Consider the following 21,935-nt stretch of genomic DNA (forward strand, 5'->3'; position numbering starts at 1 on the left):
TTTATAAAACTACACATCGGAAATTTTTAAAAACCTGACTTTCACCAAAGACAGTGTGAGAAGCACTGCTTAACTACTTAACTAAATAGATTAATAGTGGCACCATTTCCTGAGATGGGGAAGAGTAGGGTAGGTGCATCTCTGGGAGACAGAAATCAAGTGTCTGGATCATGCTAAGTTTGAGATGCCCATTGGGCACCCAAGCCATGATACAGAATCAATCATTGGGTATATGACTCTTATGATGTAGAGCAGATTATCGGGTATATGAGTTCTGGGGAAAGACCAGACTTAAAGATATGGATTTGAAGTCATCAGCATACAGAAGGTATCTGAAGCTGTGAGATAAGATGAAACCACCTACCTAGGATTAGGAGCTAGCAAAAAGACTGATAAGGAGCAGCTAAAGAAAGAGAAGAGAAACCAATATGATGTTGTGAAAACAAACAGAAGAAAATGTTTCAAAAAGGAGAAAGTAGCCATCTTTGTCTAATGCTGCTGAGAGATCAGGTAAGGTAAGAACAGATAAGTGACAACTGGATTTTGCAAATTTGGAGACCCTGACAATAGTAATCTCAGTGGAACAATGAGAACATAAGCCTAATTGGAGTACATTAGCAAAAGAGTGGGTGACAAGGAAATGATCCCGTAACAATAGAAAATTATTTCAAGTAGTTTTGTTGTGGTGGGAGTAGAGAGATGCAATGAAGATGGGTATGGTGTCAAGGGAGATTTATTCAAGACAGGTTTCAGGAAGTATGCAGATGGGAATGTCCAGTAGAGACAGGAAGTTGGTGATGCAGGCGTACATCAGAATGCAGTTCAGAATAGTTTTGCCATATTATCAAATAGGGAAGTTCTACATATTGAAATAGACATTAATAGTAGTAATGGAAATTACATTCCATCTTCATTTCTCTACAGGATGCTACTGGGGCTCCATACTCAAGGTGAGGAATCAGGATTCACTCAGGCAGTTTGGGATTATAGTAGAGACATTGGCATCTCCTTTAGTGCTCCATGGTGAGGAACCGGAAATGGAACATGCCCGGTTTATTGGGTTTCCATGATATAAATCTGAATCTTAAAAAGTTCCATCCGTAAATTATACTGATAAATACCTTCTTTCTCACCCATAGAACTTAAATTTAAACATATTTGCCATTTTGACAGGAGTACAAAATTTCAAGCTTTGAGCAGAGGCTGATGAATGAAATAGAGTTTCGCTTGGAACGTACCCCTGTTGATGAATCAGATGATGAAATCCAACATGATGAGATCCCCACGGGCAAGTGTATAGCTCCCATCTTTGACAAAAGACTCAAGCATTTCCGTGTTACAGAAGGCTCTCCAGTGACATTCACCTGCAAAATTGTTGGGATACCTGTTCCAAAGGTAGGGGAAGATGATCAGCCAGTTGGCCAACAAACAGCACAGAACTGTAGACAGTGCCTTTGAGAAAATCCTATCAGATTCTAGGGATGTATCTACAGAGGGAATAAAAATCAATACCAGAAAATTAACAAGGCCCAGATAATTTAACTAAAAAGAGATAGTCAGGGATAGGATCGTTAAATAGGCCAAAAATAAATCTGATTTATAAGTAAGTTAGAATTTTAATAAAAGTTTAAAATAAACTTCTCAGTCATAATCCTCCATTTTGGGTTATTGATTCCCTCAACCACCAAACTCACCAAATTGATGTTTTTCTTTTTTTTCTTTTTTCTTTTTTCTTTTTTTTTTTTTTAGCATTTGTCGAATACCCTCAAAGTGCCTGTTGTTGCACAAAGTGAACTATATTTGTATCATTACTATTAGGTGGGTAAATGCTGAAAATGTCATATCGTTATCACTGGCTGCTGAAAAATCTTATGAGTCACCAGATTTTTTTGGCAATCATCTGAAAGAAGGATTTACACCCGGTGTGGCTGTGGTAGGGGATCTCTCCACTCTACTTTCACAAACATTAGCATGCTGTTATCATGTATGGTTAGGTAACCAGGAAATGTAGAGGAGAACAGCTGCAATCAGTACTTTAACCCTCCTGTCTTTGAGAGATCTCCTTGATACATGCAGAACCCAACATGAAAAAGATACTTATTTAAATTTTAGCCAGATGAGAAATTTAACAAGTGAATCCTGGCCTCATTCCACTTGGTATGATAAACCATACTAACCTTTCAAGTAAGGTAAGCTACTGTAGACCCTGAGATCTGAAACTGTAGAAGACTTGAGCTTGTAAATAGGACAATGGGGGAAAATTCAGCCTCCTGGTTTTCATTCTTTTGCCTCTGGAGACATGTCTGGTCCTTGCGGTGGCTTTTTAAGCAATTATGAAATATGATAAAAAGAGCCAAAAGCTTGATCTCAATCCTAAGTTATACAGAATTTTGACCTAAGTGCTGTATATGTACAAATTCAGCAGTATATTATACAGTCATTTGAATATATTTTATAATTTTTTTCTAAGTGCTTTATAAGAGATGGGTCACTTGTAGAGATGGCAATCTGCCCTTGCCTCACCCTACTTCCTACTTTAAAAGATGTACAGAACAGTGTAGATTCTCCTTGATTATCTTTCATTGCAGGTTTACTGGTTCAAAGATGGGAAGCAGATTTCAAAGAGAAATGAGCACTGCAAAATGAGGCGAGAAGGAGATGGGACCTGCTCTCTGCATATTGACTCCACCACCAGTGACGACGATGGCAACTACACTATCATGGCTGCCAACCCCCAGGTGCAGAAGCAGGGTCCTGCGCTGTGCCGCACTCTGAGGAAGGAGCAGTTGATGTCATTGAGAAGTGCAAGTTACTAAGCATTGCTGAGGAAAACGAATAGAAGCATTGTGATTGTGTGTAACTAGAGCACAGTATCACAGCTTAAAATGACCATTGATGGGTCATTCAACCCTTCAGACTTTGTCAAAGGACATTAGTAGTATCTGTTCGCTGTGTCCCAAATGTATTGGGCTAAATCTTGTGCTTATCAACTTGTTGATTCTCTTGAAAAGTCTATAAATCATTCTATCAAAAGATTTGTTTTGTTCTTTAGAGAGCAAGCAAATTACTCCAAAAAGGCTTGTAAATATTCCTCAAATCCATAATGTCTTTTTTTTTTTTTTTTTTTTTTTTTTTTGGTAAAAGTTGGAAAGCCTTGGGGCGCCTGGGTGGCGCAGTCGGTTAAGCATCCGACTTCAGCCAGGTCACGATCTCGCGGTCCGTGAGTTCGAGCCCCGCGTCAGGCTCTGGGCTGATGGCTCAGAGCCTGGAGCCTGTTTCCGATTCTGTGTCTCCCTCTCTCTCTGCCCCTCCCCCGTTCATGCTCTGTCTCTCTCTGTCCCAAAAATAAATAAACGTTGAAAAAAAAATATTTAAAAAAAAGTTGGAAAGCCATAATCTTTCACTTTCCTTTTCTGAATGAGATCAAGGATCAAGACTTAAAATTCCCTTAAGAGATATGGCAGAATAAATATCTTCAACTACTATTAGAACAGAAAATATACAACTATAATTTCTACTCTCACCCACTCTTCTTATTAAAATGTTAGTTTTGAGGATAATCTCTATTGTGAAAAGTATAATATACTTGTCCAGGGTCTCTGCATGTTGCTGCAGATAATGTTAAGTGCACAAGAATTCAAATTTTTTTACATCTGTGCTCTGTTCATTTCCAAGCTCAAAATGAAAGTCATCACAATGTTCTTAAAAATCCCCCCTGAAATATTAACAGTGATCTAAGGAGTCATATTTTATTATTTTCATTCCCACCCCCAAGTTTTCTTTCTCCTAATAGTTTGCCAAAAGGTTCATAATGTTCTGGCACAGAAAAATTTATATAAATTGAAAAAAATGTGGAAGTCTTCTTATTTTTAATCTTGTTCATTTTTGTTTCTCAGGGGAGAATCAGCTGTTCTGGCCACTTGATGGTACAAGGTTTGCCCATTCGTAGTCGACTAACATCTGGTGGTCAGTCTCACAGGTAAAGACAGTAAGAATCTCCCTTCTCTAGCCCTTCCCAAGCATCCACCCACCACAATGAGCATCTAAGTGTTGGGTCTACAAAGTGTTACCTAAAATGTAGTCCCTCGCCTGCAGCATCAGCATCCCTTGGGAACTTGTTGCAAATGTGGAATCACAAGCCCACCCTAGACCTACAGAGTCATAATGTACATTTTAATAAGATCCTGAAGTGATTTAGAAGCACATTATATTTGAGAAGCACTGGTCTGTGGCACACTTTTAATGGCTCAAAATTTGTAACCATTAGTAGTAGCAGTACAGGTAATATGTAAAACCAGAGTCTTTGAATTAAATTGCCATATTTTCCTTAATAATATATAAACTGTTAATGATTATATGTATATAGATTGATTATTCTTGTTGTTGTTGTCCCCAATATAACAGTTGCCTCTAATATAGCAACTGGCTTTCTTCCTCCATGATTTTACTAACCACTAAGAATTAAGAGCCTGGCTTCCCCTTGAGTCTTATGGTGCCACTAAGTCTTAGCAGAGCATTCCACAGTTGCTGACATGGATGAATTATATTTGACTTACCAAAGGAGCAAAAATAGTGACCCACGTTTCAGATACAGTATTTCATCACCACTGCAACTATACCTTCTTCTTCATTTTTTTTTTTCTTCAAGAACAGCTGTTACTGTGAGTCCATCTTAACCAGTTTAAGTTCATGATCATCTTTAATAGTCTGCCATAATTTATAGCCAGGTTAAATTTTATTACTTAGAGACACAGGGATTGCAGCTGCCTTGTTCTGGGTAATAAACAGGACTTGTCTTTTGGCTCTCATTTGAGATTCAGCTTGAATACTGATTTATTTGTTTATTTTGAAACTTTTGAACAACTGGTCAAAGCCAAGGCAAGAAGAGCTGAGCCACTTAACCCAGGATGACTTCAAAGAGAAAGAAGCTAAAGCCTGTTTATTTGATTACAGATCTCACAAGATAATCCTACGTGTATGAAATGCTTACCACTTTGTTTTTTACCTCAGCTCCACACCATTATTTGTTATTTATTATTTGTTTACGTAGAGCGACCTCCTTCCCCACCCCACCCCCCCAAAAAATATCTGTTCTCTAGGCTCTATAGCCCAGCCTAAATGCCTGCTGTCATAAGTTTATAAATTGGTTTCTATGTTTAATGCCTGAACATGCTTGTTTTTATAGAGGAAGGTCCCGAGTACAAGAAAGAGACAAAGAGCCCCTACAGGAACGCTTTTTCCGGCCACATTTCCTGCAGGCTCCTGGGGATATGGTAGCTCACGAGGGGCGCCTGTGTCGACTGGACTGTAAGGTAGACTCTAATAGCCATCCTTGGTTCCAGATCTGTTCACATTTTGCATTTGTTCGTTTGCACTTACTTTTGTTTGTATTTGTTTTGTGTTTATTTTTTGTTTTGGGTTGGTTTTTGTTTTGTTTTGGGAAAGGGGGACTGGGGAAGGGAGATAGATCACTTCTTTTCTCAAAAGGCTTTTACAGAGCATTTAATACCAGACAAAAGAATTTCATGAAATTTTTAAATCTTTATATCTTAATAAGATTTCATTGGGAAAAAATTACATTGGTATTGTATCAAGTTAACTCTGAATTTATAAAAGACAATCAAAGAGGTGATTGATTGATATAATTCAGATATTTTCCATGTGGTTCCTGGAAAGTCTTTATTACTATAAAGCCAAAACTGTGATTTTTGTATCCTTGAGGTGAATTGCTGTGATATATAGACTTTGAAAAAAATTATAATCATGAAAAGATGGCTCCAAGGTGGTTTATGAAAATCAAAGCTGGTTTCTCATACTAATCAACAGCCACCACCTTTAGCTATTCTACATTCTAATTCTTCAACCAGAAACTATATTCAGTTGAGCTACATGGAGATCTCTCAGTATGGAGAGAAACTTAAGTCACCTCTTTCACCCCAAAGATCAGAATGCTGTGGAAATTTTAGATGCAAATTAGTAAAGGCTTGAGGTTAAGCATTCATGGAATCCACTTCTCCAGGCGGCTCTTACTCTGCCAATGTCTGCCTAAATAATATTCGGGATTGATTGTTACTTCTTCCATGCTAAACCCTAAAAGATACCCATTCCAGGTCCCGTCCCCAGAGATTCTGACTTGATATAGTAAATGGGCATTAATATTTTCAAATGCTCCCCACTTGATCATAATATACAGCAAGGTTTGAGAACTCTAGTTTAAGGTCTGCCCTTTTCTTGGCTGCCTCTTGCTTGTTAGTATGTAAGCAATATACCATCTGTGAAACTGACGTGGCAGTCCTATTTTACCTATTTATTTAATTTTTTCTTATTTATTCTAATCTAGGATATAATCATGACCTGATTTGGGGTCAAAATACTATACAGTTTAAATTAATGCAGTCATCCCTCCAGACCCCTCTTGTCCTGATGCCCCTGTAGAAAATACACCCCATGTATTTTCTCACTATTTGGTGCCAGACAAGGATAAAGAATTCAGCCACCAAATAAATCCCCCTGTCATCGGTCTGCCATTTGCCTCAGCTGTCCTGTTCTTTATTAGGTGAGTGGCTTACCGCCCCCAGAGCTGACATGGCTGCTCAATGGCCAACCTGTGCTACCAGATGCCTCCCACAAGATGTTGGTCAGGGAGACTGGAGTCCACTCTCTGCTCATTGACCCACTCACTCAACGTGATGCGGGGACGTATACATGCGTTGCCACCAACAAAACTGGACAGAATTCCTTTAGTCTGGAGCTCACTGTAGTAGGTAAGGTTTGCTGCTGGGGCCCCTAAACATAACTCCCTTCAAAGTTGCTGCCCAAATGTGCACAGCCTCTGACAGAATTCCTTAGTCCTTTGCCCCACCAAACCTCATTTCAATTTCTCCTTCATGTAGTAAGGGCCATTATTTCCTACATTGCTTTCAAAGACATATCAGTAAGCTAAAACACATAATGTGGTACCTTGTGTGGGAGTCATTGTAATAGCTAATCAATCAATCAATTCATTAGTTAATTGACTATCACTAAATCCAAGTCACTTGCCCTATGTTCATCACTCCTGGAACACACTAGAATCTTGGCCCTACCCCAAGCTTCCATGTCTTTGCTTCAGTGATCCTTCTACCAGGAATGCCCTTCATTGCCTAGGAACCACCTCCACATTGTCAAAGGCTTAATTCAAACATTACCACCAAGGCACATCCTCCTCTGTTTCCATAGCACTTGGAAAAGGAGGGGCTCAGAGCATCTGGGTGGCTCAGTCGGTTAAGTGTCCGACTGCAGCTCAGGTCATGATCTCACGGTTCATGGGTTCAAGCCTTGTGTTGGGCTCTGTGTTGTCAGCTCAGAGCCTAGAGTCTGCTTCATATTCTGTCTCTCTCTTTTCCTCTCTCTCTCTCTCTGTCCCTCCCCAGCTCGCATTTGCTCTCTCTCTCAAAATAAGCATTAAAAAGAAGTTTTTTTTTTTTTTTTTAAAGAAAAGGAGGGGCTCTTCAGAGCACTTACAGCCTTCTATGTAACTGTTTTGCCTTCCTGAAGAGACTGTAAGCTTCTAAAGTCAGACATTCTGACTTTTTTGGTGTATCTTGAGTGTCTGACTCAGTGTCTAGAACATGAACGGTGCTCACCAAATGTTGAGTTGATAACTAAGCAAATGAACCTTTACCTTACGAGATGATATAAACAAAATACTGTAATGCCTACAAATAATGACTAGTCATCATCACTTGGTTGATACCAGCCCTTAGGGCAGGAGTCTAGCCAAAACTAGATTTCAGAATACATGAATTCTAGTGCTGAGCTTTCTCCCATGTGTGGCCCCTACCAGAAACAAGGATGGCTTCAGCATGCTATCCTGTCTATAGGTTAGTGGCTGCTTGCCCCATATATCTTTTTCTTTTTCTCACTCTTAATTTTTTCCTCCCAACAGAGTAGGAAAAGCTCATTCTACAAGGACATATTAACTGTAAGCTTTCATTTTTCCCCCCACTATTTTGCAAATATTGACTCTGGAATCCTGAAATATGAGGTATCTTTGCCCAAAAAAGGCCTCCTTAGGAAGCATAATGTGTGTGTGTGTGTGTGTTTGTGTGTGTGTGTGTGTGTGTGTGTGTGTGTTTAAGTAGTGTACCTCTTGGGGTGCCTGGGTGGCTCAGTCGGTTAAGTGTACAACTTTGGCTCTGGTCATGATCTTGCAGTTCATGGGTTTAAGCCCCACATCAGGCTTTCTGCTGTCAGCCCAGAGCCGACTTTGGATCCTCTGTCCCCCTCTCTCTCTGCCCCTCCCCCACTTGCACTCTTTCTCTCTCTCAAAAACAATAAATACACACTTTTCAAATATTTGTAAAATGTAGTGTACTTCTTTTCTGTAGCTATAAACTTCTTCGAAATAAAAGTTGAGGGAAAATTAATATGACTTTCACAAAATAAACTCCTCTAGAAAAGAGAAAGGATATATTTAGTATTTAAAGTCTGTTGTTTCTCAAAATTTACTGCTGAGAATAAAAGAAACTCTTTAAATTCCACACCCACTATTCGCATCCCCCATGTGCAGCACAGGCCCTTGAATGTTGTCTCTCATACAAAGTGAAAGTTTCATTATTTCTTTTTAAATCATTTCTGGAGCTTTTATCAAGACAGCGATCTTCACTTAGAGAGGTAAAAAGTGTTCTGAAGAGAAGGTAAAGTCGGGGAGGGGGGTGCCTACTCTGCTAAATTCTTTAACTGTAATGAGTTTGAAGCATGAACCCCAAGGTTACTATTCAAACAAGAATGGCCCTTCTTCTCATTCAGCCAAAGAGGTGAAGAAAGCACCTGTGATCCTGGAGAAACTGCAGAACAGCGGCGTTCCTGAAGGCCACCCAGTGAGGCTGGAGTGCCGTGTGATAGGCATGCCGCCACCCGTGTTCTACTGGAAGAAGGACAACGAAACCATCCCTTTCACCAGAGAGAGGATCAGGTAGAGCCTGCTTCCACATTCAAAGGGACTTCCAAACTCAGTGGGGCTTCCTGGGCACCCAAATAAGTCTGTTGTCTTTTGAATCTGTCTGTCACCCAATATGATGCATTTGAATTTCATCCACATCATTGTACATATCAAGAATTTCTTTTTGTTCCTGAAGGACAGTCCATAATACAGATGTCCCACAGTTTCAAACCTTAATTTTTTTCCAGATTAATTAGTGGGTTTTTAAAAATTTTAAATTCAGTATAGCTAACATACAGCATTATATTAGTTTCAGGTGGATAATATAGTGACTCAACAATTCTATACATTACTCAATGCTTATCAAGATAAGTGTACTTTTTAACCCTTTCCTTTATTCCCCCATCCTCCCACCAACCTCCCCTCTGAAACCATCAGTTTGTTCTCCATAGTTAAGAGTCTGTTTTTGGTTTGTTTCTTTTTTCCCTTTGTTCCTTTGGGGTTTTTTTAATTATTTTTTTAATGTTTATTTATTTTTGAGAGGGAGAGAGACAGAGTGCCAGCAAGGGAAGAGCAGAGAGAGAGGGAGACACAGAATCCAAAGCAGGCTCCAGACTCTGTGCTGACAGCGCAGAACCCTATGCAGAGCTCAAACTCATGAACCTCAAGATCGTGACCTGAGCCAAAGTCGGACATTTAACCGACAGAGCCACCAGAGCGCCCCTATTCCTTTGTTTTTTATTAAATTCCACGTATGAGCGAAATAATATGGTATTTGTCTTTCTCTGACTGACTTATTTCATTTAGCATTATACTCTCTAGATCCATCCATGTTATTACAAATGATAAGATTTCATTCTTTTCTATGGTTGAGTAATATTCCTGTGTGTGTGTGTTTGTGTGTGTGTGCGCGCACATGCACGCGCATATGTGTGTGTGTGTGTGTGTGTGTATATATATATATATATATATATATATATATATATATATATATATACATATCACATCTTCTTTATCCATTCATCTATCAATGGACACTTGGGTTGCTTCCATATTTTGGCTATTGTAAATAATGCTGCAATAAACATACAGGTTCATGTATCTTTTCAAATTAGTATTTTTGTTTCTTTGCATAAAAATCCAGTAGTGGAATTACTGAATCATATGGTGATTCTATTTTTAATTTTTTGAAGAGCCTCCATACAGAGGCTGCACCAGTTTGCATTCTCACCAACAGTGCACAAGGGTTCCTTTTTTCTCCACATCCTCATCAACACTTGCTGGTTCTTGTGTTGATTTTAGCCATTCTGACAGGTGTGAGGTGATATCTCATTGTGGTTTTGATTTGCATTTCCCTGATGATGAGTGATGTTGAGCATTTTTGATGTGTCTGTTGGCTATCTGCATTTCTTTGAGAAAATGTCTGTTCATGTATTCTGCCCATTTTTTAACTGGATTATTTGGGGTTTTTGGTGTTGAGTTGTATTAAGTTCTTTATATATTTTGTACACTAACCTTTTATCAGATAAGTCATAGGCAAATATCTTCTCCGACTCAGTAGGTTGTCTTTTAGTTTTGCTGATTGTATACTTTGCTATGCAGAAGTTTTTATTTTGATGTAATCACAATAGTTTATTTTTGCTTTTGTTTCCCTTCCCTCGGGAGACATACTTAGAAAAATGCTGTTATGACTGATGTCAGAGAAGTTACTGTCTATGCTCTTTCCTAGGATTTTTATGGTTTCAGTTCTCACATAAAGCCTTGATCCATTTTGAGTTTATTTTTGTGTATGGTGTAAGAAAGTAATACAGTTTCATTCTTTTGCATGTAGCTGTCCAGTTTTCCCAACACCATCTGTTGAAGAGACTTTTTCCCTTGCATATTCTTGCCTCCTGTGTCAAAGATTAATTACCATATAATCATGGGTTTATTTCTGGGCTCTCTATTCTGTTCCATTGATCTATTGGTCTATTTTTGTGCTAGTATCATACTGTTTTGATTACTACAGGTTTGTAGTACAACTTTAAATCTGGGATTGTGATACCTTCAGTTTTGTTTTTCTTTTCAAGATTGCTTTGGCTATTTGGGGTCTTTTGTGGTTCCATACAAATTTTAGGATCATTTGTTCTAGTTCTATGAAAAATGCTATTGGTATTTTGATAAGGATTGCATCTAACTGTAGATTGCTTTGGGTAGTATGAGTATTTTAACAATATTTGTTCTTTCAATCCATGAGCATGGAATATTTTTTCATTTGTTTGTGTCGTCTTCAATTTCTTTCATCTATGTTTTATAGTTTTCAAAGTACAGGTCTCTCACCTCCTAGGTTAAGTTTATTTCTAGGGTTTCTTTTGTTTTTGTTTTTGTTTTGGTGCACCTATAAGTTGGATTGTTTTCTTAATTTCTCTCTCTGCTATTTAATTATTAGTATATGTAAATGCAATGCAGGGGGTGCCTGGCTGACTCAGTTGGTGATCTTGGGGTTGTAAGTTTAAGCCCCACATTGGATGTAGAGCTTACTTTAAAAAGTGTTTTTAAAAAATGCAATGGATCTCTGTATATTGATTTTGAATCCTGCAACCTTACTGACTTAATTTAACAATTCCGGTAGTTTCTTAGTGGAGTCTTTAGGATTTTTTTTTTTAATGTTTATTTTTGAGAGAGAGAGAGAAACAGAGTGCAAGCAGGGGAGGGGCAGATAGAGAGGAAGACACAGAATACAAAGCAGGCTCCAGGCTCTGAGCTGTCAGCAGAGAGCCTATTTTGGGGCTCAAACCCATGAACCATGAGATCATGACCTGAGCCGAAGTCAGACACCAAACTGACTGAGCCACCCTGGCACCCCTAGTGTCTTTTATATATAGTATCATGTCACCTGCAAATAGTGAAGATTGTACTTCCTTACCAATTTGGATGCCTTTTATTCCTTTTTCTTATTTGATTGCTGTGGCCAGGACTTCCAGTTCTGTGTTGAATAAAAGTGGTGAGAGTGGACATCCTTGTCTTGCTACTAACCTTAGGGGAAAACCTCTTGGTTTTTCACCGATAAGTATGATGTTAGTGGTGGGTTTTTCATGTAAGGCCTTCATTATGTTGAGGTATGTTCCCTCTAAACCTATTTATGAATGGATGTTGTACTTTGTAAAATGCATTTTCTGCATCTATTGGAAAGATCATATGGTTTTTATCCATCTCTTGTTTATGTGATATATCACATTGATTGTTTTGTGAATATTGAACCACCCTTGCAAGCCAGGAATAAATTCCACTTGATCGTGGAATCACGATCATAATATATATTGTTGAATTCAGTTTGCTATTATTTTTTTGAGGATTTTTGCATCTATGTTCATCAGAGATATTAGCCTGCAGTCCTTTTTTTTTTTTTTAATGTTTATTTATTTTTGAGAAACAGAGAGAAACAGCATGACCTGGGGAAGGGAAGAGAGAGGGAGACACAGAATCTGAAGCAGGCTCCAGGCTCCAAGTTGTCAGCACAGAGTCCGACGCAGGGCTTGAATTCACAAACCGTGAGATCGTGACTTGAGCTGAAGTCGGATGCCCAACCGACTGAGCCACCCAGGCACCCCTAGTTCTCTTTTTTTGTAGTATTTTTATCCAATTTTGGTTCAGGGTAATGCTGACCTCAGCAAATGAAGTTGGAAGCCTACCTTCCTTCTTGCTAGATTTCATCTAACCAACCTTTTTTTTTTTTTTGGAATAGTTTGAGAAGAGGTACTGACTTTTCTTCAAATGTTTGGTAGAATCCACCTGTGAAGCCATCTTATCCTCGACTTTTGTTTCTTGGGAGTTTTTTTGATTACTGATTCAATTTCATTGCTGGTGATTGGTCTGTACAAATTTTCTATGTCTTCCTGATTCAGTATTGGGAGGTTCTATGTTTCTAAGAATTTATTCATTTCTTTTAGATTGTCCAATTTGTTGGCATGCAATTTTTTATAATATTCCCTTATAATCCTTTGTATTCCTGTGGGGTTCGTTGTTATTTCTCCTCTTTAATTTCTGATTTTGTTAAAAACTTTAAGTTTTAAGTTTAAAAATGTACACAGGGGGCGCCTGGGTGGCGCAGTCGGTTAAGCGTCCGGCTTCAGCCAGGTCACGATCTCGAGGTCCGTGAGTTCGAGCCCCGCATTGGGCTCTGGGCTGATGGCTCAGAGCCTGGAGCCTGTTTCCAATCTGTGTCTCCCTCTCTCTCTGCCCCTCCCCCATTCATGCTCTGTCTCTCTCTGTCCCAAAAATAAATAAACGTTGAAAAAAAAAATTAAAAAAAAAATGTACACAGAATAAATGAAGACCTTGCATTTTTTGTCATGTGTCTTCAGTCATATTAGTACACAGAAAACCCCTTTGATAGTAAAATGCTAAAATAAGATAAAGCAAAACAAAACATTAAGGCAGTAACTCCTTCTCTATCCATCACTACATGGTTATTTTTCAAGTAACTAAGGGGGGGGGGGGCGCCTGGGTGGCTCAGTCGGTTGAGCGGCCGACTTCGGCTCAGGTCACGATCTCGCGGTCCGTGAGTTCGAGCCCCGCGTCGGGCTCTGTGCTGACGGCTCGGAGCCTGGAGCCTGTTTCAGATTCTGTGTCTCCCTCTCTTTGACCCTCCCCCGTTCATGCTCTGTCTCTCTCTGTCTCAAAAATAAACGTTAAAAAAATTTTTTTAAAGTAACTAAGGCTGTGCCTGGGTGGCTCAGTAGGTTAAGCATCCAACTCTTGATCTCAGCTCAGGTCTTGATCTCAGGGTTATGAGTTCAAGCCCCATGTTGGGCTCCATCCTGGGCGTGAAGCCTACTTAGGAAGGAAGGAAGGGAGGAAAAGGAAAGAAACTAAGGATCCAGTTACCAAAAGTGGGTATCTTGCTAGATTTCCTCTAACCAACCTTATCTTTGCCATTTTGGTTTTACTCCATGAGGGGCAAGCAAACAAAGGCAGCTTGTGTACAAAAGTTTCTACTGAGAATTATTTTTTCACAATAAAATGAATTTGTCCCAGAGGATGTTGTAACTGTCAAGCTTTACAGAATTTTGGCATCTAAGAAGTCTACATAGGTCAAGATTTTTCTCTGGTAAAACTTTAGCAAGCACAGAAAATATTCTTGATTTAACATTTCAGTCTATGTTAATGCAACCTAGCTAGCTCAATCAGTACAACATGTGACTCTTGATCTTGGGGTCGTGAGTTCAAGCCCACATTGGGCATAAAGTTTAAATAATTAATTAATTAGTTAATCAATTAATATAACTCATTAATATAACATGCTAAACCCAGCCTGAAATATTAGCGTAATTATCCAGGATTGCAATATGCAGCCAAGGTTGAGAACTACTGATATCAAGGAAACATAAGGAAACAACATGCTGATTTGCTCCTGAACTGTATTAAGCTAACTGCTGCACATGCCCAGTTGGTTACATTAAGAAATAACCCCTCCATACTAACAGTATATCAATCCCTGGACTCCCATCTTGGTCTACTTTCCCATAGCTTCTTAGCAAAGTTCTTGTTGAAATGTCCAATCAGGTTTGGAAAAGAGATTTTTCTGGACTTTGGTTGTGACAAGTGGGGGCACCTCCTCTGGGGGGGAGTATAACTCCAGGAGAGGTGGAACAGTGGGAAGGGCAAGAACAGGTCTCAGCCTGGGCTGTCAACCTTCATCTGGGCCTCACCGGGTTAACTGCTGCTCTTTTGTGATTCCTTTCCACTTTTCAGTTTGCCTTTGATAACTGCTTTAAGCTGAGTCTCGCTTCCCTCTCTGGAGGGTCAGGGAGGAGAGGGGTAGCGCTGCCCTGCTGGATCTGCCCTGAGAGTTTCCCTGAGCCCTGAATTCCCTAAGACCTTTTCTGCCCCTGGATGCAATTGCAGATATGTTCTCTCTTTTCTCTAGTATGCACCAGGACGCAACAGGGTATGTCTGCCTCCTCATTCAGCCAGCCAAGAAATCTGACGCTGGATGGTACACGTTGTCAGCCAAGAATGAAGCTGGCATCGTGTCGTGCACTGCCAGGTTGGATATATACGGTAGGTGTAACGTCCTCAGTTGAACATCTGTGTATGATAGGCAGCTTGAAAAAAATGTTTTAAGGATAGGCGTAGTATGTTTCCATAATTGAATTGGTTAGATTATATTTTAGTGCTTAAACGATGGATTTTTAAAATCATTTCACCCTAGTCGCCTCAAGGCTTTTGTATATTTTTGTATACTTTTGTACACTTTTGCACACTTTTGCATTTTCTTCCAAAAAAAGACCTATATTACTAGGAATTACAGCTATTTCAGAGTTTAACCATGCTTGTGCTTCCGATCATCTAGCATCTCATGCTGTCTCCTTCATGCCATGGGCCACCCACTGGAACTCCCTCCCCACTGCCTGTCATTTCCCCCACACATACCTCCACCCAGCAGAATTGTCCTGTCCTCATTCACCTGTTAATTCATTCCATAAATATTTATTGTGCCAATCCCACAACCAGACTAATAATAGAGAGCTGTCCTAATAATAATATCAAATGATATTTGGATAATGACTTGTAATTTACAAAATTGTACCCTTAGGACCTTCCAATTATTGCAATTGTTGTCACCCTCATTTAATTTTTTTTAATTTTTTTTTAACGTTTATTTATTTTTGAGACAGAGAGAGACAGAGCATGAACGGGGGAGGGGCAGAGAGAGAGGGAGACACAGAATCGGAAGCAGGCTCCAGGCTCTGAGCCATCAGCCCAGAGCTCGACGCGGGGCTCGAACTCACGGACCGTGAGATGGTGACCTGAGCCAAAGTCGGACGCTTAACCGACTGAGCCACCCAGGCGCCCCTGTTACCACCCTCATTTAAATGCTGAAGATGGGCACGTGGGTGGTTCAGTCAGGTGACCATCTGACTCTTGATTTGGCTCAGGTCATGATCCCAGGGTCGTGGGATCCAGCCCTGAATCTGGACTCAGGGAGGTTAAGTATCTATAGCCAAAATGCAAATCCAGGTTTTTGTATCATTCCTTTGAGCCATGTTTCTAATTTTCAAAAGGATTTAGGGGTGCCTTGGTGGCTCAGTTGGTTCAGCATCCAACTTTGGCTCAGGTCATGATCTCACGGTTTGTGGATTTGAGCCCCGTGTCAGGCTCTGTGCTGACAGCTTGGAGCCTGGAGCCTGCTTCAGATTCTCTGTTTACTTCTCTCTCTGCCCCTCCCCTGCTCACTCTCTGTCTCCCTCGCTCAAAAATGAATAAACATTAAAAAAAAAAGGATTTAATAAGTTAATCTTTTTTAATATTTATTTTTTTACTTTGTGTGTATGTGTGTGCGTGCACACGCGCGCACACACACACACACACGCACACACACACACACACACACACACACACACACACGAGTGGGGGAGGGGCAGAGAGAAAGGGAGAGAAATCCCAAACCAGCTCCATGCTGCCAGCACAGAGTCCAACGTACGGTTCAAACCCACAAGAACCCACGAATGGTGAGATCATGACCTGAGCCGAAATGAAAAGTTGGACACTCAATTGACAGCCACACAGGTGCCCCAACAAGTTCATCTTTATTAATCTATTAATGTACTCTATGCATCTTGTCTATAATTTTGACATTAACTGGCACTTTTGGAGACATATTCCTTAATCTAAAAGGGTGATTCTTTTTTCCTCTCCTTTAAAATTTGTTTTAAAAAATAATTTAATAATTAACAAATTTCTTTTGTTTAAGTTTATTTATTTTGAGAGAGAAAGAGAGTGTGTACAAGCAAGCAAGCACACGCATGAGTGGGGTAAGGGCAGAGAAAGAAAGAATCCCAAGCAGGCTCTTGCTGTCCTGACGCAAGGCTCAAACTCACAAACTGTGAGATCATGACCTGAGCCAAAACCAAGAGTCGGTTCGTTGAGCAACTGACTGAGCCACCCAGGTGCCCAAGTAATTAATAAATTTCTTCTTCATTACTGGTTCAACATGATTAACCTAAGTTACAAATAGGAGTCACTGTGTCTAGAACCTGAGGTCCCTGCTCTTCATAGGTGCATACTAGGTATATCCCTTTTTTAGTACCATGCAGGTGGGACCTTGGCCTGCCATTTTCTAATACTTGGGGGAAATATATAGCTTTCTGATTATTTTCCTTTATCCTTGAACTTGAAAAGAAATTCAACTGTCAGGGAAGCTGACCCTAAGGTACTGTCCCCTGGTTGGGGGCGGGGAGAGAGGGCCATCGATATAGTTCAACCTAGGCTAAGTCCCTTATCCATTTCATCCACTTCACCATACCAGAGGGAACGAGGTCTCCAGCCAAGAAACCCAGTACCAATAAGCCCTGAAATAGATAAGTTTTGTCCCAATCCTTCTCCCTTTCCTGGTTGTTTGTCCTGGCTCACCCTTCTGTCTCCTGTCTTGGTTGCACAGTGCCAACAATAGGGGGTGTTATTTCTTCAGTTGGGAACCTGGGAGTGGAGGACAGGATGGAGGACTTGGGTTAAAATCAATCCCCTACCCCCTCTCCCACCACTTCCTGCCTGTCTGAGGACAGGCTCCCCTCTCTCATCCGAAGGAGGGCTTCTAATAGAAGCAATTACAGTAGGCTGGTTAAGATGTCTGGAGCAGAGACTTGACTAGCTGTTCACTGTGGCTTTATTGAGTGCCTATTCTTCAGCAGAATCACTATGAGAATTGTAGCTTCCAATATTTGATTTTATCAATTCATTTGGAGGTATTTAGACTCTAAAAAACTGATTCAAAATAAGGAAATCAACAAAGGCCCAATTTATAAATCAGAATGCTAAAAAGGTCCATAGCTTCCTGGGAACCAGAGCATCAATGTTCCCCACCCGGTGTTCCCCCTTCTCCACATCAAGGTCCCTGGAAACCTAATCAGAAGATTGCTCAGTAGTTTCTGAATCAAAGACAAGAGCAGTTTGAATGGATATTTCACTCAGGCCATGTTCAAGCCTAAGGATCATCTCTGCTAAAAACAGTGCTTGCTAAACATGGAAATTCTAATACATTCTCTTTTGTACCTGAACCATGATTGGTTGAACAGAAGTTACTTTTCATTCTTCTTGCGGTAACTCATTAGAACCTGATTAGGGAGGTGGGTAGGTAGGGGCTGATTAGTGATTAGGGTGTGAAATAGGTACTAGTGAGAGGTCCAGAGCCATCTTTTGGCTTCCATTTCCTCAAGTTTCTTGTCTCTACCTTCTCAAGTACCTTCCCTTGAGAGCCTGAAGCTCTTTCTACACTGCCCGTGGAAGACCCCATCCTAGGTCATATTTTGAAAAATCACCTTAGTCAGCCACTCTTATAGTCCCAGAGTTTTGGCATTAGGAGCATAAGAGATGGCCAGCCTAGTTCACAGCAGGGGAGAGACCTTATTGTTTTTACAAATGGTGCGTTTTAGAGAACGTGTTGGAATGAGGACAGAACACACCCCTACACTGTATCTGCTAGACTGCATTCCTTTGTAACACATTATTTGGTCCATTTTCCAGCTCAGTGGCACCAGCAGATCCCAACACCCATGTCTGTCCGGCCCAGTGGCAGTCGCTACGGATCTCTCACCAGTAAAGGACTTGACATTTTCTCTGCCTTCTCCTCCATGGAAAGCACAATGGTGTATTCATGCTCTTCTCGGAGTGTAGTGGAGAGTGATGAACTTTAGGAATGTTTGGGTGCCTGCTGTATAAGGGGGCGGACTGTGGAGGGGGAAGGAGGACAAGCCAGATACAGTGGTTTCCAAGCAACTGGATTTGAGTAAGTTCCCATGCTGCTGGACCCTTGGCAAGAAGTGAATAAGTCAGCTGGAGACTCTTGCAGTCTCAGCTGGGGGAAAGATGTAGGGCTGTGCCTTTTAAAGATTCCAACAAAAATGTGAGAAGACAATACAGATGAACCAAAGATGTCATGAAGCTGCCATCCACTGCTTTGGGAAAAAGCTAGCATGCTCCCCTGCCCCCTGCTATGTTAGGGATATTTAGGCCCTACTAGGAGCAATGAGGGGCCATATGCTTGAGCTGAAAGGAGTTAGACAGTAGTGACTTTAGGTGTCATTAACTCACCAGTAATGCAAAGAAAAAAGGTGGGGAGGTCTCCATTACCTTTCATCAATTACATCCATAGCAGTAGTTTTGATGGATTCTTTTAATCAGCTTCTACTTAGCCTTAAGAGATCATGCCATACAACTCACATACGTGGAGAAGCACTTTTGATTTACTTATCCTGAGTGTACTGAGCCACATTATAAGGTGCCAAAATGTGCCTGAGATACAAAAAATTCACTGAAACACTCAATATTGCACAGTGCACTTGTTCTATAGCCAAAACAAGGCCCCATTAGCCTGTCTGCACCATTGTCTTCTGGATATAATGGTGAGTCGTTTTTCTTTCTGACTTTACACATCCCTGAATTCTAGAACTAAAAGGTTGTTAGTAAACCAACTAACAACAAAAACTTCTGTGGGGTTCCTTTTTAAACTACTAGCTCAATATGCAAAAGTCATCATCATCTTCCCCTCCTCCCTCCCCAAAAGTCTGGAAGTGTATGAGGGAGTAAGGAAGGGAGAGATGCAAACAAGGAGAGAAGGTGATGGAGCCTGTCAGTTTTCACTTGCCCCTTAAGAGCAATGGTTTTGGAGGGAGAGGTCTTTAATAGGTATGAACTGTTTGTGAGATAATTAATTTGCATTTTCTGCATAGAAGATATCATGCTAACCATAAAAGGGGGAGGAAAGGAGAATATGCCTCTTTATTCCAACCCACCTATTCAAAATCTTCCTCTTAAGGAATTTTTAGACTTAAGTTCACTGCAATTATTCCCAGTGCCTAGAAGAGTGTTTGGCTCCAAATAGACATTCAATAGATATTTGTTGGATGAATGAATCTTATATGAGATAGAGAAATCTGCAATTCACACAGCAGTCCAAAAATTGCCCTGGGAATAGTAATCACAGCACAGTTTGCTCCAGACTCACCCGTGAAATCAATTGGAGGTGTCTGTTACCAATTCCCTGTGCCCAAGTGTCTGGTGTTCTCTGATCCAGGCACCCTCAGTTGGCATCTTACTCGAATGAACAAATAGTCATTGTTTAGAAAGGCTTGAAATTTTCTTCACTTCAAGGCAAAGATTTCCAGTATAAAAATAAATTCATTCACTCAAAAAAAATCATTTGTGTGTCTACTCTGTATAAGATGCTATCCTAGAAACTGTGGGAAATATGAAAATATGAATAAGACACAGTCCCTGACCTCAAGGAGCTTATAATCTAGCAGGGGAGGTAAGATGTAAGGCATAAAGAGTGCTGCTTTTGGGAGGGGGAAGAAATAGATACTTTATCAGACAGAAGTTTCTAGTGCTTTTCATCCTATATTTTTTATGACTCTAAAATCATCTTAATATCTTCAAATCTTTATTTCTTAATGAAACAAAATGCCATAGGTTACATCCTTAAGAAATAAAGATTTCAGTAAATTATTTGGTGAAATTAGTAGATTTTGTTTCATTTTTTTCATGTATTCATGAACAATACTAAAAACATAAGCAACTGTAATGAAATACTATATGTTTCATACAGAATGCATTCTGTAAAATGTTCTGTTTCTGTGTTAGCTTCTATTATGAAATCTCATAGCCAAAGAGAACTTTCTAACTCCAGGATTGTTCCTTCACAGTTGTATACCTCACCTCCCCATAACCTCTATTTCTGTAAACCCTAAATAGTCCTCCCATGAAAGGATAATTTTCATCTCTGTATGTCTTAGCTTTCTGAATATTTTTTATCCGTCGCCTTTTAGTGTTCGAGAACTAGAATAGATATTATATTTGGCCACTGGATGGCGCTGTCTAACATAAAATATAAGACCTCTAAAATTCCTGAAATTTCAAGTATTGGATAATGTTAATGCAGGGTTTCTGGACTCTAGCATTGTTGACATTTTGGGGTGGATAATTCTTTGTCGCCCGGGACTTTGTGCAGTGTAGAATGTTAGGCAGCATCGCTGGCCTCTAACCACTAGATGCCAGGAACATAGTGGCCCATCCCCCAGTTGTGGCCACCCAAAATGTCTCCAGACATGGCTACATGTTTCCTAGGAGGCAGAATCCTCCTTTGTTGAGAACTACTGTGTTGAACAAATCCGTGCCCTGCATTGAGAAGTCTGTTAGAAGTCAATTATAATGAGGGAGAGTTATATAAGAAATTTTGGGTCAGCTGGATATGTTTGGACTCAACATGTCCAAAATCAGATTCATCACCTTCCCTTTCATACACATTCTTCAACCTCGCTTAAGGATTTCTGTTAATGTCACCATCACATTCCTAGTAATCCAAATAAAAAGCATCCAAGTCACTTTTTGCTTCCTCTAGCCAATTAATAGATCCTGTTAATTCTAACCCTATTATTTCTTTTACATTCAGCCCTTTCTTTCCATCCCCCTGCAGTTCTCCAGTTCAGACTTGCATTACTTTATTAATTTCCCTCAATATTTCTGACTTCAACCATAATAAAGAACTTCTAAGTGGCCTTTCTGCCTCTGTTCCTGCTGTTTCTCCCATTCAAACCCAGCCCAGATCTGCATCAGCTCTTTCTTCCTGAATTACCGTTCCAGTCATGTTATGCCCCAATTTCAAACCCCCAGTGGCTTCCTGGAGCCAAATCAAGTACCAGCTCTCCTGCCCTGGGATATTCAAGGCTTTGTCCACTATGATCCCAAAGTCTGTCACCCATTCCTCAGAAAACACACCCAATGTGGTGGCAAACCTAACACAGTCCCCTGCTTTCCAGCCAAATGCCTCTCTTTTGCTTCTAGATGGAAGGCTTTTTCCCCAACCACTACCTGTGGAAATCTTACCTGTTCCTTAAAGTCCATCTGAAATGTCACTACTTCTGTAAAGTATTTTCCAATCCCCCAGACCTCACCCAAATACAATTCTACTTTCTTTGAAAACTTATAGTGAGTTTCTTGAATTGAGAAAAAGATGACCTTGTATAGTATTTTATAT

The 21,935-nt window shown here is 40.2% G+C and overlaps 1 protein-coding gene across 6 annotated transcripts in view; it reads left to right on the forward strand.

Annotated features, from left to right (window-relative positions):
• The window catches only part of MYPN (myopalladin), a 119,796-nt gene extending 99,699 nt beyond the window's left edge, over positions 1-20,097 (forward strand). For all 6 annotated transcript variants that reach the window (XM_045437568.1, XM_045437567.1, XM_045437564.1 and 3 more), the window contains 8 exons: positions 1,174-1,395; positions 2,589-2,738; positions 3,897-3,979; positions 5,186-5,312; positions 6,557-6,764; positions 8,791-8,956; positions 14,832-14,965; positions 18,428-20,097. In XM_045437568.1, coding sequence (XP_045293524.1) covers positions 1,174-1,395; positions 2,589-2,738; positions 3,897-3,979; positions 5,186-5,312; positions 6,557-6,764; positions 8,791-8,956; positions 14,832-14,965; positions 18,428-18,597 — 1,260 coding nt within the window. In that variant the 3' untranslated portion in view covers positions 18,598-20,097. The remainder of the gene's footprint in view (positions 1-1,173; positions 1,396-2,588; positions 2,739-3,896; positions 3,980-5,185; positions 5,313-6,556; positions 6,765-8,790; positions 8,957-14,831; positions 14,966-18,427) is intronic.
• Positions 20,098-21,935: the final 1,838 nt, after the last annotated feature.

Source organism: Leopardus geoffroyi, chromosome D2, assembly GCF_018350155.1.
Source record: "Leopardus geoffroyi isolate Oge1 chromosome D2, O.geoffroyi_Oge1_pat1.0, whole genome shotgun sequence".
NCBI lineage: Eukaryota > Metazoa > Chordata > Mammalia > Carnivora > Felidae > Leopardus > Leopardus geoffroyi.